Source organism: Clupea harengus, unplaced genomic scaffold (genome assembly GCF_900700415.2).
Source record: "Clupea harengus unplaced genomic scaffold, Ch_v2.0.2, whole genome shotgun sequence".
In the NCBI taxonomy this organism is placed as follows: Eukaryota; Metazoa; Chordata; class Actinopteri; order Clupeiformes; family Clupeidae; genus Clupea; species Clupea harengus.
Window position 1 is genome coordinate 18,450 of NW_024879669.1, and position 16,585 is coordinate 35,034.

General features: G+C 40.5%; 3 protein-coding genes across 7 annotated transcripts in view; 1 reads left to right on the top strand and 2 right to left on the bottom strand.

Moving 5' to 3' along the window:
- The window catches only part of LOC122129549 (equilibrative nucleoside transporter 1-like), a 25,870-nt gene extending 18,449 nt beyond the window's left edge, over nt 1–7,421 (top strand). Inside the window, exons 13-14 of the mRNA XM_042704491.1 lie at nt 6,448–6,451; nt 7,337–7,421. Of these exons, the coding sequence (XP_042560425.1) occupies nt 6,448–6,451; nt 7,337–7,344 (12 nt within the window). The 3' untranslated portion in view covers nt 7,345–7,421. The remainder of the gene's footprint in view (nt 1–6,447; nt 6,452–7,336) is intronic.
- Nucleotides 843–6,435, bottom strand: LOC122129550 (zinc transporter ZIP9). The gene is made up of 7 exons (XM_042704492.1): nt 6,291–6,435; nt 5,701–5,806; nt 4,973–5,146; nt 4,582–4,650; nt 3,961–4,046; nt 2,816–2,950; nt 843–2,584 (listed from the first exon to the last, which is right to left on the bottom strand). The coding sequence occupies exons 1-7, from the start codon at nt 6,384–6,386 to the stop codon at nt 2,327–2,329; spliced, it is 924 nt and encodes a 307-aa protein (XP_042560426.1). The 5' UTR covers nt 6,387–6,435; the 3' UTR covers nt 843–2,326.
- LOC122129546 (CSC1-like protein 2) overlaps nt 6,953–16,585 on the bottom strand; it is a 28,341-nt gene continuing 18,708 nt past the window's right edge. For all 5 annotated transcript variants that reach the window (XM_042704483.1, XM_042704479.1, XM_042704482.1 and 2 more), the window contains 12 exons: nt 15,995–16,128; nt 15,667–15,804; nt 15,282–15,435; nt 14,396–14,502; nt 14,046–14,132; nt 13,528–13,593; nt 13,178–13,340; nt 12,395–12,500; nt 11,063–11,230; nt 10,823–10,938; nt 10,533–10,607; nt 6,953–9,682 (listed from right to left, as the gene is read on the bottom strand). In XM_042704483.1, coding sequence (XP_042560417.1) covers nt 9,512–9,682; nt 10,533–10,607; nt 10,823–10,938; nt 11,063–11,230; nt 12,395–12,500; nt 13,178–13,340; nt 13,528–13,593; nt 14,046–14,132; nt 14,396–14,502; nt 15,282–15,435; nt 15,667–15,804; nt 15,995–16,128 — 1,485 coding nt within the window. In that variant the 3' untranslated portion in view covers nt 6,953–9,511. The remainder of the gene's footprint in view (nt 9,683–10,532; nt 10,608–10,822; nt 10,939–11,062; nt 11,231–12,394; nt 12,501–13,177; nt 13,341–13,527; nt 13,594–14,045; nt 14,133–14,395; nt 14,503–15,281; nt 15,436–15,666; nt 15,805–15,994; nt 16,129–16,585) is intronic.

The window sequence follows — 16,585 nt, forward strand, 5'->3', positions numbered from 1 at the left end:
TTAAACACATAAACTTGCTGTGGAGGGGAGAAAATAAAGACATTAAATCACAGATTAACTCCATATTGAAACTGTGGAGTTTATCTTGGGGGGAAAACAAAGCTTTATTAAATGTGTAACTTAAACAGGAGTACTATTACTTGTGTTGTCCCTTAGTTATTTAAACAATTATTTGTACATGTATTTTTCATATGAATCGTAGTTAATCAAATATGCAGCAGTATTTTTTAGGGCTGAACGATTTGGGAAAATAATCTAATTGCGATTTTTTACCAAAATATTGCGATTGCGATTTAATATGCGATTTTTTTTTTCCTCTTTTTTTCCCCAACAAAACGTAATGAATGATTTAAATATGAACAACACAATATTAGATACATTTAGTGTAAAATATTCTTTCCCACATTTTTGATTTTTATTTAACTGCTCATTACAGAAACAAGAACAACAAATCAGTGGCTTTGCCACTGTGCATTTAAGTAATTTAAAAAAAGTAATTTTAAGTATAAACACTAGGCATGCACTTTTTAAACACTCTGTGCAAAATGTACCATCTTTAAAAAAAAAAGAAAAAAAATTATAATTTTTTTTTTTTTTTAGACCACGTTTTTTAATCGCGAACGTTGCGGTTAGAAAATCGCGTTCTATCATATCGCGATTAAATCGCAAATGCAATTAATCGTTCAGCCCTAGTATTTTTGCCATAAGTCTACTGCCAAGAAGAATGGGGTATTGCTTGAAATACCATTTGCAAGGCATTACAGCTCAGGGTTTTGAATTTGCCGGATCTGTGTAACTGCTGTATGGTCCATTAACCAAAGGTAAAGACTACTATCTCAGTATTGGTTTGTAGTAGCTTTTTTAATACAGAAATTAGTATTTTCTACTTGTATTTTCTAATTAGTATTTTGTATGTAGGTTGCCTGGTGCTATTTTGAGTGAAATATGTATGTATTTATTTGTTCACGTCTACTAATGTAAATAAACAGAATCATAAAGAAAATATTATTTCGTGTTTCTTAACTCAAATGGCTTCAGTTATTATACAGAATGGGACATTAACACCAACTGGAAATTTAAAAATGAAACATTTTTCTCACCTTATAAAAATAAAAAACAATTGTCATTGTTATTTAATAATGTACACAATCCGCAGTTATTGATAAAGTGGCAAACGCATGGTTGGATAGCACAAGGTCCAAATACATACAAACTCATATTTCTCATTTTCGTTTCATTAAATCAAAGGTGAAAGTAACCCAAAATACAATTAATACCAACTTCATTTCTAAAGAAACACTTGTAATATGTCTTCTGAGTCAACAAAACCATACAAACTGAAGGTGATTCTACAGCTCCTAATGTGAATTTGTTTTTGTGTAAATGTACAAAACATCATGACAAGCGCTGAAAGCCTATTGTTATGGCAGCCTTGGATATTGTCACAGATGTAAGGTTTTAGTGGTAATGACATTATAGTATTAGCTTTCATTTCAAATTCTACTAGTTTCATCATTCATATCAATATTGAACTTGTGCTCTTGGTTGGCTAAATAGGTGCATTTAACAAATCTTAATCTACTAGTTATGACTACCGAAAGGCATTTCCCCCTCAAACAAACACTCAGCAAAAAGCCATCTTGCATGCTCGGTATTTGGAATGAAATAACATAAAATGATCTTAACTTTTCTTCTGAATGACAATTTTGGTCAGAATTTGAACTGGTCAAAACGGAGTTATAAATAAAACTTCATCTGATCAAATGGCTTTTGACATGTTGCCTTTCACATTAATCTGCAACATAATAATTAAATAAAGATCATTCCAATAGGAATAAACCATGCTGACCATAAATATTTTTAGTATTTAAACTAGCAGGTCCAGTACAAAAACATTTCATACCATTTACAAATGTTTCATAACATTCACTGAGATCCTATTCATTGATCCCTGAGTGCAAGTTTTTTGGTTTATGTATTTAACCATTATCTCTGTGTATTCCTCACTTAAAGCATCTCTCCAGTAGCCTCAGTACCAAAGTTTAAGAAAGCTCAATGGATGTATTCTAGATAACATTCACATTTACTGAATATTGACGGACCTAATCCATTGTGCTTGTTTATATGGCCCTGACAATTCAAGTGTGATTTTCAGCTTCAAAGGCATTACAAAACATTTACAGTAGGTTGGTTTAGATAGGCAATTTTCAGTTATACAGCACTATATGAACTGTACCATTTTTCCACGAGGGGGAAAAATACTTTTGCAAAGTTACTGTTGTTTAAGTAACATATACACACTTTGGCGATATTATGATTGGGTGTGTCAATCATCATGCAGTACAAGGGTCAGTAGCACAGGAAGTCCAGTTCCAACAATGAGAGTGAGACTCTCAAGGATCCCTAGCCCCCCCTGCTGGTATGCTCCGGTTTCTGGATGGTGATGGAGATGGTTGGACTGCTGTTGCCCCCTGCTGCTGATCTCAGGAAGTACATGTACCGTTGCAACATACAAGAAAGTCCCAGCTGAGAACAGCATTCCAATGCCAGTAGCACTTACACGATGCTGAGACGACCCAACACTCTAAAAAGTGGAATATATCCAAAGCATTACTGAAACAATTCAATAATACACAGAATTTGTCATTTTTGCTCATAATCCCTATGTAGCAAAGTGTAATTACTGTCGTACTACACCACTTCACTTTCACCTTTCAATGGTGACACTGAACATCATTTTCTTGTAGCTTCACAATATGAAATGACAGAGACGAAATCATACTAAATCATCTGATTAGGATGTAAGAACTCTTACAGCATTTAGGATGAAGTATGTACTGATGGCCAGGACCGGGGCTGCAGCTGAAAAAGCCAGCAGGTGTTTCTGAATCTGCCTACGCTCGAGACCTGCATGCATGAGGAAGGACACCAGTCCAAAAGATGCGGGAGCCTGAGGGTACAAGGCAAACAGAAGACAAGATTCACCTCACATATGACTTTAAAGGTGCTATATGTACGTTGTATGTTTAAAACATTCAAAGATGAACTATAAATAGCAACAGTATGTTATGAAATAACCGTTTTGACATAATGTCAAAAATGCCTCATAAGCCCACACTGTCAGGAATGTTGTTATTAATCGCTAAAATCCCATTTCAGAGACTAAAATAATGTTAATTAATGTTAATGTTAAAAATTAATATATTTTTTAATTTGTGGAAAAATGGAATGCTTCATTTATTACATATTTCATTAACTACAGAGCTTTAATCTATTTTCATAGTGCTGGACAGTATTTACAAATGGACCATGGCAGTCCTGTAACAGTATTATCAACAAGTAGCCGTCACCCTGGCCAAACTTTTTTGTTTACTGCGAAGGGAAAGGAGACAGTGGTAATACACTGCCCCCAATATGCTTGGGGTGGGGAGTATGAAATAATTTAGCTCGCTAGGTGATAGCTGGTCAGGCTTACATATAGACATCCAAGAGATAGTAGAAAAAGGATGATGAGTGTGTGACCTCAACATGAGTTTCTGTGAATCCTGTGATAATCATCTGAAGTTCCTACTGTGAATGTGGAGGTTTAGTGATAGTTGTTGTATATATTACTAGGAGTACAATTTTGAACCCTCACTAGATAACTGCAAAACATTTCAATGGAGAAGATGGAATAGAAGCTATAGCTAAAGCTATGACCTTTCACCAGGCAAAACAAGGACTCACAAGGTTTCGATATTACATTTGAAAAAAAGCTTAAGCCAGATGATTGAGCCAGCAGGATATGGAGGGCCTGGGGAACATGTTGAATTTGATACACACTGATCAGATATTTATTAAAGAAAGACAGAAGTTTGGGTCTTGAGTTGATGGATCTTGTCTGGGATTTGGATCTAAGGAAAAGCAGCCTTGACTTTAACTCTGCTATGCTGCATGGTGTTTAAATGGACGAAATCTTACCTTGTGCAAAATTACTGCAAAGAAGACAATGACTTGTACAGACACCTGAGAAGATGCCACAGCTGCACCCAATGCTACACCATCCGCTAAACAATGACAAATAATAGAGAGTTATATCAACGGAGAACTGCTTTTCAACATGGGCATACGTGACTCAGGTTGTAATTACATCCAGTGATATCAGATCAACAAAGTATTGCAAAAACTCTCTTACATTGAAAGCTGTTTTGTCAAGCAACTCCCCCTTACATTCTTCCTTTGTGTCTCAAGCTGGAGATAACAGATGTACTTGGATGATGTTTTGTTAAGACCTAGTTAAAAAGAGGGCTCTATCCCTTTGTGTAGGCTGAAGGCAGAACGAGCCAGGGCTGGTTAGGAAATGAGATCTGTTATGAGATATATTCTTCCTCAATTGCTCTACATCTCTGTGGCTGTAGACACAACACTTGAAAGTATGAGAGTATAAGTAAAGTATAAGTGCTGAATTTGAGCCTTAGTCTTAAAGCCAGATGTCACTGGAATTTTAATAATAATACATTGTGAACATCATAAACATTTTGCTTATTGCTATTAAATAGTTTTTGCCTTTGTGGCTGGACGTCAAGCCTCTGGGTAGCCTACCTCCTGCATGAATGACCAGTCCTAAGGTAGCTGTGATGCTTGTGCTGTTTGACATGCCTGTTCTAGGATCTGAAAAGAAGTCCATAGCATTCAGTTAGTTGACTTATTCTGTATAACAAGAGGCAGGAATTGAGTAAAGGAAATGGAAGGTGGCTATTCCACAATTACGAAATATATTTCAAAAGTGCAGTAACATCACAGGTGGTTTAAAAAAATATGAGCAAAAGAAAATTCATACATAGATCAGTTCAGGGAAAATGAAGACACAAATAAAAATGAATCACACAAGGACAACATGTAAGGGAAAAGAAATGCATGGAACACGTGAGGAACCAAAATGGTGTAACTTTTTGGATGATGAGTCACTTGTTAGTGACTTGAGGTGGCTTGCCATGTATGGAGCAGTAGCTGCCAATCTGGTCCACAACAAACATGAGGGTGAAGCCCATCACAAGGGATACTCCGATGAAGAAATTGGGAGGCAGGCCTTTCATGTTGGTCAGCTCCGGGGTAGACCCTGACTCACTAGCGTTTTCACTGAGTGCCATGTTGGAGCAAACAGAAGCTGTAGGAAAGGAGAAGGAAGAGTAGAGAAAAGAACATTTATTACCAAAGAACCAATCTAACCCATTTATAACCATGTGAAGATACCACATGCTAAATAATAGGCTAGCTTCATTAACCAAAGTTTTTTTTTTTTCATAGTAACAGAGGTTAATGCAATGGTCATTAATGGGCATTTTAAAAGAGTCTACAGTCTTTAGGTATAAGTTCACTATGCTATCCCTATTCCTTGACATTCAGAGAAAGGAGACCGTGTAGCATATCAGTTACGTTTCAATGAATACGCCTTTGTGGAGGTGAGAAGACTTATTGCCAGAGTGCTTTGATGTCATTAGAAGATGCTGTCCTCTACACCCGCTATGCCTTTCTGAAAACCCAATACACCAACGAGGGATAAAGTGGGGTTGGCCAGGCAACCTCATCTGAAGCCCAATAACCCTTTCCCAAAACAAGGTATTCAACTGGCCTGTTCCTCTAACAGATGAGGAGTGGTGTCAGGCGTCAGGCTCCCCAAAAGACATTTGATTTTGAAAGAACGAATCAACTCCACCTCACCTCTCCACGAGTTATCCAACAACTCCACCCCTTCTGGAATGATAACAGCAAGAGCCGTGCCACATAGGAGGCCTGCCCCAAATACTGTGACAAACTGCAGCTTTTGCTACGAAGAAGAAACAAATCACATAGTGCTAATTCAAAGCAAATGTTTCGTATATTTCAAAAACAGGTGACTCAAGTGCATATAAAGTGTGTTTTAGGCCAAATGTAAAACAACATTAACAAGAACTCACTCATTATGGCTAAGCAATCATACATTACGAACTGTAATAACATGAGACTATCAATCCAGGTTATCTTGGTATTCAAGTATTGATATCCTGCGTGGGCGTTATTTATTCGATTACCGCTATAAATCGTGAAAGATCCCAATTAAAAGGATAAGGTTATATCTATAGAGAAAAATATCTGCAAAATGAATAACATTGCAACATTAGTTACAACGTACCACTGCCACCAGAAGCTTTTAAGTTCTCTAAATACGTGTCTGAGTAGTTAGCAAAGCTGTCCGTTAGTTTAAAAAATATCACACCCTACAGATATTAAAGAGGACAATATTGTAAATATTGTCTATTTTAAGGACTTACCTCTGAAAGTCGGATTAACAGTGGTATCATACCTAGAATAAAACATCCTACGAACATAGCCACTGATATCAAAATAATTGCTATTGCCCCGTCCATGGCTGTGGTTAAGATCAATTACATCAAGTGTAGGGTCATGAAATTAGCTAGCTAACGTTAGCGATCATAGTAAACAAACTTGACATCAGTAAGAAATAATCGATAACATCTCTCGCGAGGTTTGCGTGACCATTTTCTTTCTATTTCAGCGATGTCGTGAAATTGCGAGCCCTGAAGCTCAAACTCGGCATTTGAGCGGCACAGCTAAACTTTCCACGTCGCAGAATCTCTCAAGTCTCTCACTTCTGCAAAGTAGTGGTATCGTTTTAAATGAATACCTCGCCAGAACCCCTAGCGTTAGAAGGCGAGAACTACAGCAGTAGCCCTACTGCACGTATGCTCTTAGGAAATGAACGGAACGATCTTTGACCCTAGGCATTTCACTCTTTGGCTCAGTAATCACGAGACTGCCCCATGAGAACAGTGTGCCTCCATGTTGAGGCTGGGATTAGAACTATTCAACTGTATTACTATATTTCTGTCTCCTTTACATGTGTTTCATTGCAAAGCTGCAAGTACAACTGCAACAAATGCACTACAAAAAAAGGTTTGAGTCTGAAACAAAATCAGTTCATTAGTAAATGCCATTTTATTGTTCAGATTTGGAAGGGATTGACAGTGGATTCTGCCAAATATAGTCTTTTTTTTGGAGAGAAAGTGGAGTTAATTTACAAAAATTATTAAAAACAGGGAAATCCCCTAAAGATGAAAAATTGCCTCCAGTGACACATTTCATATGGAGAGAGTGGAAAAGAAATGTGACCACAGAAAAGAGAGTAAACCAAGGATCATGGAAACTGTACATACTGTTTTTACTGCTTACAACTGTACAAATGTAGTCATAAATACCAAAGCATAGTGTTGAAGAGCAGTGCAGTTAATCTATGTACACAAATATTTCACAAATTTAACAACTCCATTGACCACAGGCCAATCCCCGGCAAATCCGCCTTCATGATGAAACAAACAAACAAAGACAGAGCAATAAATATGGAACAGATTACTCCTAATTTTTTGTAACACTATTTGCCACTGCTGAGATGTTAATAAATTATTAAAACTATCAGATGTCCATGTTCATGTACAATCAGATACAGTATGTAGTGATGAGGAACAATTCTACTCTTAGAATGGCATCAGTGCATTCATACATTCATCTTGCACATCACCGGGCTACGCTGACAGTAATCTAGCTAATTACTTTAGCATTCAATCTTCTAATTAAAATCTAGATTAATCAGGCCACAAGCCAACGATCACAAAAGGTGAGACGACACAGAATTATTGTGAAAATGGCTTGATGAGAAGAAAAAAAAAACAAGAACAAAACCTCAGTGGATACACTGCAAGAGGGCTTCAAACAAATTACTTGGGGAAATTATGGGAACAATCACACTTTATGATCTCACTAAGGGTGTGCATGTATGACCTCACATCAATAGAGGCAGACAAGGGCCAACCTTGACAAAGTTTTGGAGCCCATCATAGGTATGATCCATTCTTTTCAATACCTTTTCAAAGGAGCTAAATCAAGAGTGAATGCCTGCATATGGCTAAAATTGCACTTCAGCAGGGAAAAACGCATATTGCTAGTGAAATTAATCATTTCGAAGGTTTGCGACTGCCAACCAAAAGGTTTATGGAGGATCTGAATGCGTACATCCGAACATTGATTAACAAGACTGACATGACGCCACGTGGGACATTTCTAAATTTAGTAACTAGCTGTTTAGATTAGGTGAAGTTATAAAACCACAATAGTCAGGAAAGCATATTAGTGAAATCATGATTCGTTACAAAATTAATTAATGTCTGCGGAAACATACAGATTTCCTAAGTCCTACATTTGCTGCGCATGTTGATGTTGTCATTTGTCAGAAGACATCATTTCCAATGAGCTCAAACTCTGATCAGTTTCATTCCAACTTCTCACGGAAATCCAAAGCAGCTCAAACGTGAGGAACCTTTTCCCCAGACAGCATGCACTGGTCTCATATTCATTCCACTTGTAAGCAAGAGCTAACCCGATCAGACCGAAATTGGTTCTGGATAGGAAGAACATCCAAGTCTTGGGAGTATTTACAGTGCGAACGCCAAAGCAAACCTCGCAAGCATTTCCACCCCTTAAGGAAGTCCTTATTAGAGCAAATATGTGGGTGACTGACACCCAAGTCTTTCACAGAAGATGGGTGGCTACAAGAGAAACCTACTCTATAGGCTATGGATAGTTGGAGGTATGATAACTTGACCCACGCTCTATATGCCAAAAGCAGTCATCAGACCCCATCAGCAGTTTAGTGGTTTGTTACTAGTAGACAAAGGTTCTGACAACCAAGTCAGCAGAACTTTTTACAGCTAGTACACCCTCCAGGTGTTCTGTACAGTATCAATCTTTTCTGAAGTCGTAACAGAATTGGACAAAACCTAGATATAGGCTAGATAACAGATGATAACACTTTTAACACCAAGAGGACCGAAATGAATGATGAATTCTGGAGAAAATAATTGAGAACATTATTGATAAATGACTAAAAATAACAAAAGAATACAAGAATAAAGTGTTGCTTTCTCTCAGGGAGTTCAGAGGCATGAATGAACAGGAAAGTGTGAGAACTTTAGCGGTTTAGAGTCCCGAGGGAGGGAGACTCCCAAGGTGCCTTTTCTTTCTTTTTTTTGTGTGTTTCTTCTCAGCCTGGGGATCCATAGGTGGCATCTCAAACACAGTCAATCTGTCGTCATGGCGCCCGTCCCCAGACACTGTTCTGCTCTTGGTGTATGTGTAGGTGTATGCTTGGGGGGGGGCAAGGGGAGTAGGGGGTGAGTGTGTGTCAGTAGGTAGTGTACAACATGAGTGAGTGGGGGTTTAGCGAAATCAAGTAGAAAAGGAGGCGCCAATGTCAGTGCACCTCCCTGGAGTGCTGACCATCAGAGGAAGGGGTGCGGACAGGTTGGAGAGAGCGCCCCGGTGCCCTGACGCCTGGTCTGCCAGCCCAGACGGTTGCAGGAGGGCATCCGCAGGAGCAGGAGCTGTTGTGTCTTGTTTTGTTTTTTTCCATCACTGGCAGAGCCTGGGGGAGCCCTGACAGAGCCCCCAGACCCTGCTCACGGCCCTCTACCCGAGAGGGTTACTGCCGGACCTCGTTGGCGATGAGGCGGTCCTCTCCGGACTGGAAGTCACCCTCATTGACCACCGGGTTGATCATGTCCTCGTCCTGCGAGGAACCCTGGCCGTCGTCGTCGCCACTGCCTGAGCCCATCTCGTCCAAGTTTGATTCCTGCAGCACTTGGGCGATGTACTGCAAGCAGAGAGACCGAGTTAGTGACAATGGAACAAATTTCACTGAGTTCAACTATAGATTGGTATCCCCAACCACCCTACGATAAGCTAATGCTGTGTACTTGGCTTTTGAAAGACCCGCTAGTCTCTCCCCCCCCATTGCAGTCACATACACACAAGCGGAACATAAGAAGGCAGAACATAGAAACACACACATTCTTCCTGGCACGCATCTGACATGGGCACACGCGAGCTACTCACACACTCACACACACACACACACACACACACACACACACACACACACACACACACACACCCTTTTAGTTCATTAGTTAGGTACATCTAGTTAGATTACATATTGTGTTTTTACTTTTGATAGTTTTGTAAATAAATACTTTTGATTATATCTGCTGGTCTATTTCATGCTGCACACGAGTGAATGCTGCCAACCCCTACTGGTGATATGGTCATTTTGGTTATAGTTATTAAATATTAATCAGGGTTCCAAATTGCTAGTTTAAAATATTTTATGAGACTGTTGAAAGTAATTATTACTTCAAATGTATGGAAAAAAAAAGGAATTAAGCTTTTAAAAGAACCGGTTAAAGGCACCTTGACATGATGGCCTTCATTATAAAAAGACACTAGTCCATAATTGTGTTGCTGCTGCAATCCACAGGTGATGAGCATGTGCAAATACACACATAGATAAATAATTAAATAACACTACAAGAGTATATTGACACAGTACCGTGAAAAAAAAACTATCGAGATCCAACTATACAGTCATATCGGGACAGTTCAAACTAAAGGCAACAACAGTGGTCTGGCTTTGTGTCCACTCGACCTCCCAGCATGGTACTTACCGTTGCTTTGGAGGGCGCAGAGACGTGCGGTGGGCGGCCGTTCTCCACTCCATCTGTATCTGTGCTGGCGTCGATCTACAAGAGACAGTATGGAAAACATCGCTTTAAAAACACAGCTTCATGGAAACAATGGCTGAAAACTATAAGACACTATACTATAATACTATAACACTAATCTGAAACAGTGACAGATCAGAAACGACGTGAAAGATGTGATCTGGTTAAGGACTTCACCTCAAACTTGTGAAATGATTGAGTGGGGATAGGGATGTGAGTGTCTTTGACCTTACCTTGTAGTTATGAGCACTGAGGTATTTAAAATGGCCGAAGACGACGTGGGTGAGGCACACGATAATGGTGATGATCAAGACCACGAAAGTGAACATCGAGGTGGGGGCCCGTAAACCTACAGGCAAAGAGAAACAGATATTATTATCTATAAGGGCCTTTTCGGCCTTCCTGAGTCATCAATATTGACGTTCCTCTGGGCTCTGCTGTGTGGAGAGCCTGCTAGGGGAAGACAGCCTCACCTATGCGCATCACAGAGAAGAACAGCAGCCAGCAGAGGCAGAGGATGGGCGCGGCCACCACTTGGTTCACGGCACCCGAGTGGATCTTCTTGTCCAGTTTGGAGGGCAGGTAAGCGTAGTACATGTTGTACCGGTCTACCAGGTGCTTCAGCAGCATGTACATCAGGCCTAGGGAGGAAAGGAAGATCAAAGTTCAAAGTTCAAAGTACTTTATTTGTCATTATCACAAAAACAACGAGACAGACGAGGCAGCATCAGACAGCTAAAAACTTAAGTTGCTGTGGACATTAACTGCCACAGCTAAATAATAATAAATAAAAATGAATAAATAGATAAATAAATACAGTACAGTGATAAATAAATACAGTACAGTACATTGAGTTGCATCACTTTTGCATATCCTCCAGTGCCATTTTTTTTTAATGATACAGAGGGAGGGAGAGACACAGTGGGGCACAGTGGAATTGACCAATAGCAGCACAGCACCACACATGCCATGTGCACATCTGACACAACATGCATTAGCTACGAAACAAAACAGTACACCCAGAGTAAATCAACACCATTGCAGCTGTTGCAATTGTGTATGCATATGCCTTTCTAGTCCACAGAGCATAAGAGGTGCACACAAAATCTGTAAACACAAAAAAGCTCTGCTAACTGAATTATCATCATTTCATTGTTTTAAACCTACATGGGAGGAACCACCAATAACCCAGTAGAGTATGTATTAACTGCTGGAGAATATACTAGAAGTCTTGATAACCTGATAAGAGGATAACTTTGAGTGAGGGGATTTGGAAGGCAAAAAGAACATGGAGCCACAGAAGGCGCTAAAGGGCAATAAAAGCGCTCTGTCCGTCTGTGACGCAGGCCGCTGCCAGGTCGCAGCACAACAGCTGAGTTTCCATCCGATGCATTTGCCTAATTTAAGTGCTTTCATGAAAATTCTCATGGGAAATGCCAGACTGTGAGTGTCTCTATTGACTGTGTTATGTGTGACTTAAAAAAACGTCACTCTTCTCATCACGGGAGGAGTTGTGAACAACTGTATGTTCAAAATGTTAGGTTGTCTAGGGCAAGTTCAACAGAAATACATAGGAAAATTGTAACAAACCTAATGTTGATGCAAATACACCGTTTCAATCAACCTTAGTCGCATTTTAACCCATGCAAATCAGGAAATAATCTACCCCTTCCAGTGAATAAATGTCTTATTCAACTTGCAAGCTTTTAAGCAAATATTCGTATGCTCAAAATTCACATAAGGTTACTGGAAGGAAAACCAGCTAACGACCCAGCTAATGAACCAGCAAAGTCAGGTAGACCTACCGAAGGGCACGATGATGGGGCAGGTGATACTGTAGGTCATGACCACGGTGAAAACGTTCATCAGCCAGGCATAGGCCGCCCCGAACTGGAACTCATAGGCTTGATGCTGGAGACAGAAATAGTGTTTATTACCTCATAAAACACCCCTGTAAGTGCAAGCATCATTCACAGTTGTACAAAAGGGCACCGCAGTTTACTGCAGAGTAAAGGAAGGATTATTAAAGCCCGAGGTCACCATTCAGACACATTCCAGTCAATTTAAATGTTCTATTCCGAAACTGCCATATGGGTTATTCCATGTCATTGCAACCAAATTGGGAACATCTTTACACCACACCTCTCACAACTCAGAATTGGCTGATCATTTTTGTCCCTCGACAAATACACTCTGAGATGACATATCCCAAAATGTTAGCTTTTTTCTGATCTTTGGAGCTTAGGAACTTGGCCATAGATACGACCAGAGTTCTGAAATCTGGCATGCTGATTCAATATTTTCTGTATATTCCAAAACAATCATTTTGATGGATGAAATAGCTGAATAGAAAATGTAAACGTACAGACCCGATTTTTCAGTTTTGCACACATATAGACACTTAAGAATAACCTCCTACTATTCTAAAAAGTAATTACATCCATTATGTTATGGCACTGTGTAAATATGTCCAGAACGTATAAGTATTAGATTCAAAAAATAAATAAAATTCAACATCTGGATCCCACACATCACGACAATGAGCTTCCTGACACAGCACTAAAGACCACCGTGTGGTCTGAACTGACCCTCTTGACATTCCTCCTCTCAGCTGCTGAGCGTGCCAGACACAGCCGGATCATGTACATGAGCAGACCGGGGATGCGCAGTAAGTCCATGGCGTTACCGATGAACGCTGACGCAATGACGTAGTTCACAAAGAACGCTCCGTTGTCTGGCAAGAAGACACACCTTTGAAAGCAGCAAACACAAAAGTGTTAAGAGTTGATATCCAAACCAAATCCTTATTTCAAGGTGAATGTAAGAGTTTTCCCCACAATTCCATGTGATTCCACGTCCTCATAATAGCCGTGTTAATAATTTGGTATTACGCAACACGTTAAATGGCCACTCGCCATAAAACTTTCCTAATACTCACTCAAATCTGACAGCCGCTTGGTCAAGGAACTTCTTGTCAAATAGCCAGCGGAAGAAAAGATCCAAACTACAATTTGAAAAGAACAGACAAACAAATAAGTGCAGTCAATCGATACAAAAAAAATGTACCTAATTAATTGCACAATTACTGTGCGAGTGATTAGTGTGATTAATTGCTTTTTTTCTTCTTGTAATTTAACTTGATGCTTGTAATAGTAGATATTGTAATGTAAAGTCACAAAGGAAGCATATTTAAATTAAAATAATATTGTTAAATAGCATCTTTTTAACACAGAATCTCTCCAGTGAATCCAAGTAAGCTCTGTCAGGTGTACGTTGGATCACCCCTGATTTTTTAACCATTACATATACACAAACAGCCAGTGTGAGTTCATTTTGACCGCACTAAAATTAATACAAATAAATACAAATATTAGGCTAAAAACCTACACACCTTGAGTTACTAACCATCCTGAAATTGATGTCTAAAATAAATTCAATGAGCAGTAGGTGAAGTACCTGGTCAGTCCTAGAGATGGCAGCAGCAGGACCATGAAGATTAGGAAGGTGTAGCACTTGTGCATGGTGGTCCTGTTCTCCCCCGAACTGAGAAGAAGGAGAGGTTTGAAAAGAGTCAGACACTGTTTGAATCCTAGTTTTACTATATGAAAATTAGTTTTACTATTTTCAACAGTATTTCTCCTGTGCTAGTGTGCGCAAGCTTGTGCACTCACTAAAACTCTAAAACTACTTTGACTAATTTCACAAGTAAGTTTCACGTGTTTGTGTGCACGAGCATTGTGATTCTGTGAACGCGTGCAACAAGTCTTTTGAGTTCTTGTGCGTGGGTCCGTGGGAGAGTCGGGTACCGTGTCCAGTGGGCCTCGAAGAAGGCGGAGTAGTAGACAATGGTTGGGAGCAGGGAAGAGAAGCTCCACAGCAGCAGGGTGGGGAAGAACTGGGTGACGATGGGATTCTGGAGGACCACACAGACAAGGGAAAGTAGAGGTAGGGGTAGGGGGTAGGGGAGGGGAGGGGAGGGGGTGCAGAGTAATTAGGGTGTGACATCATGAGAGCACAGTGAAAACACTCTGGGGAGGTTTCACTGAACCTGGATTTTACTCAAAGCAATATTTCAGATTATTTTTTTTATTTTTTTTTTTAAACCTTCATCTCTGTCTGTTATACCTGTAGCATATCGCCCGCCATTCCTGACAATTATTTCAATGCTTTGCTCTGTTGAGAATGCTAAACTAAAAACTAACAGACAGAATTCCGGTTGGAAAAAATATTCCCGAATATTGCTTTAAAAATGGAACCACACACACAAACACACACACATCAGTGAAACCGCCTCTTAAGTGTCTAAGTGCACTTACTAAAGGTGAGGGTGCTCCCATCCATCACATGTAAATGCATCCTTCTCAATGACCTCAAACCCAAACTATGAACCTTTATACTTAGCTCATCTCTGGCCAGGCTCTGCTTCTCATGCATTAGCCCTCAGTCTAGGCAGAGTATCCCCTTTCTTCGCGTGGAGCCAGAGCACAGTATAATGGGAATATCTCACAGTGATTTTTACCATCACCATTGTCTGAAACTGTCTTCCTGCCATTGTGATTATCACCCCCCTGTATGCCATTAAGGCCCCAGAGAAGGTAATGGAGGATGCTAAAGGCTCTAAAGTAAACGAGTAAATTAAATAAACGAATAAACAAAAGGAACAAATCATCCAGGCAAAGCTGCAGCTCTTACGTTTAGGTACTCCACCGGCTTAGTAACGTTGAACTTGTCCATGGTGGAGATGATGATGGCGGGCGTTGTGAGAAAGAAGAGCAGGAGGAAGAGGAGGCAGTTGATGATGAGGCAGCGCACCCACCAGGTGAAGCCGCCCGTTGACAAGTGCTCCCTGTCAGAGGAAGAGATCGGACTGTTTTCCAACAATGCATTGCAACGCACAGTTTAGAGTGTATTTTGTATGTATGACTGCTTCCTGATAAACCAATGACCAACCCCGCTGATGCCTTTCTCTACAAACCGAACACCAAGGATACCAAACTGCTAGAATGCATAGGACATTGAACTGGCTGTGACATGATGACAACTGTGAGCAGGCCAAGAAAACCGGGCTGACACGCACCAGTACACATTCTGGGGGTCAGGAGCGTAGGTGACGGTCCAGTTGTACGGGTGGAGGTTAGTGAACTGGGATGATCTGGGTTGACGCTGGCACCCGCAGCCGCCTTGGCACTGGCACGCGTTGAAGTCCTTCAGGATACTGATGGATGGAGAACAACAGAAGTTTGAAAAGAAAGGTAGCCATTTGGCTACATAAAGTGTATCTTTACTACCCTACAAACAGCATTAGCGGTACTAGAAAGGTGAGTATTAGAATGTTAATGCGGGCAAGTCCTCTCTGAGAGAGTATATCCATCAGCAGCACAGCGACACTGGAGTTGGACACTCACACAGCGGTCATGGCTTCATTCTGGAAGGTGACGAAGGCCATGCCCAGTGGTTTGGTGTTGACCTTCTCCCTCTCCTTCTTGTATTCCTCCCGCAGCTTGCATTCCAGCTTAGTGTAGTAACCGATTGCCTCCTCCTGCCAGAGAGGATTAGCTATGATTCAGTGTTGCGCGCAGGTATTAAAATGTGTGCGCGCACACACACACACACACACACACACACACACACACACACACACACACACACACACACACACACACACACACACACACACACACACACACACACACACAAATATGTCCCTGTAGCCATTCCTTAGTGTTCCCTGAAGGTAACTGGGTAGACAGTTTCCAAGAACAGCTACTGGGTGATGTAGCACAGTGTGTCAACATAATAGCTCATTAGAAACACCCTCAGTTGGCTTTCCAGATTGGCGAGGACTGGATCCCGCAATGAAGCGTTTGATTTTAATCAAGTCCCACGGGGCCACTCACTTGCTGCTTCATCTGAAGCTTTTAAAGCAGCAGTAAGGAGTTTTGGTTTAAAACCAGCGAGCTAACTACCTAAAAGGCATGCAGAAACCTTGCAAACAC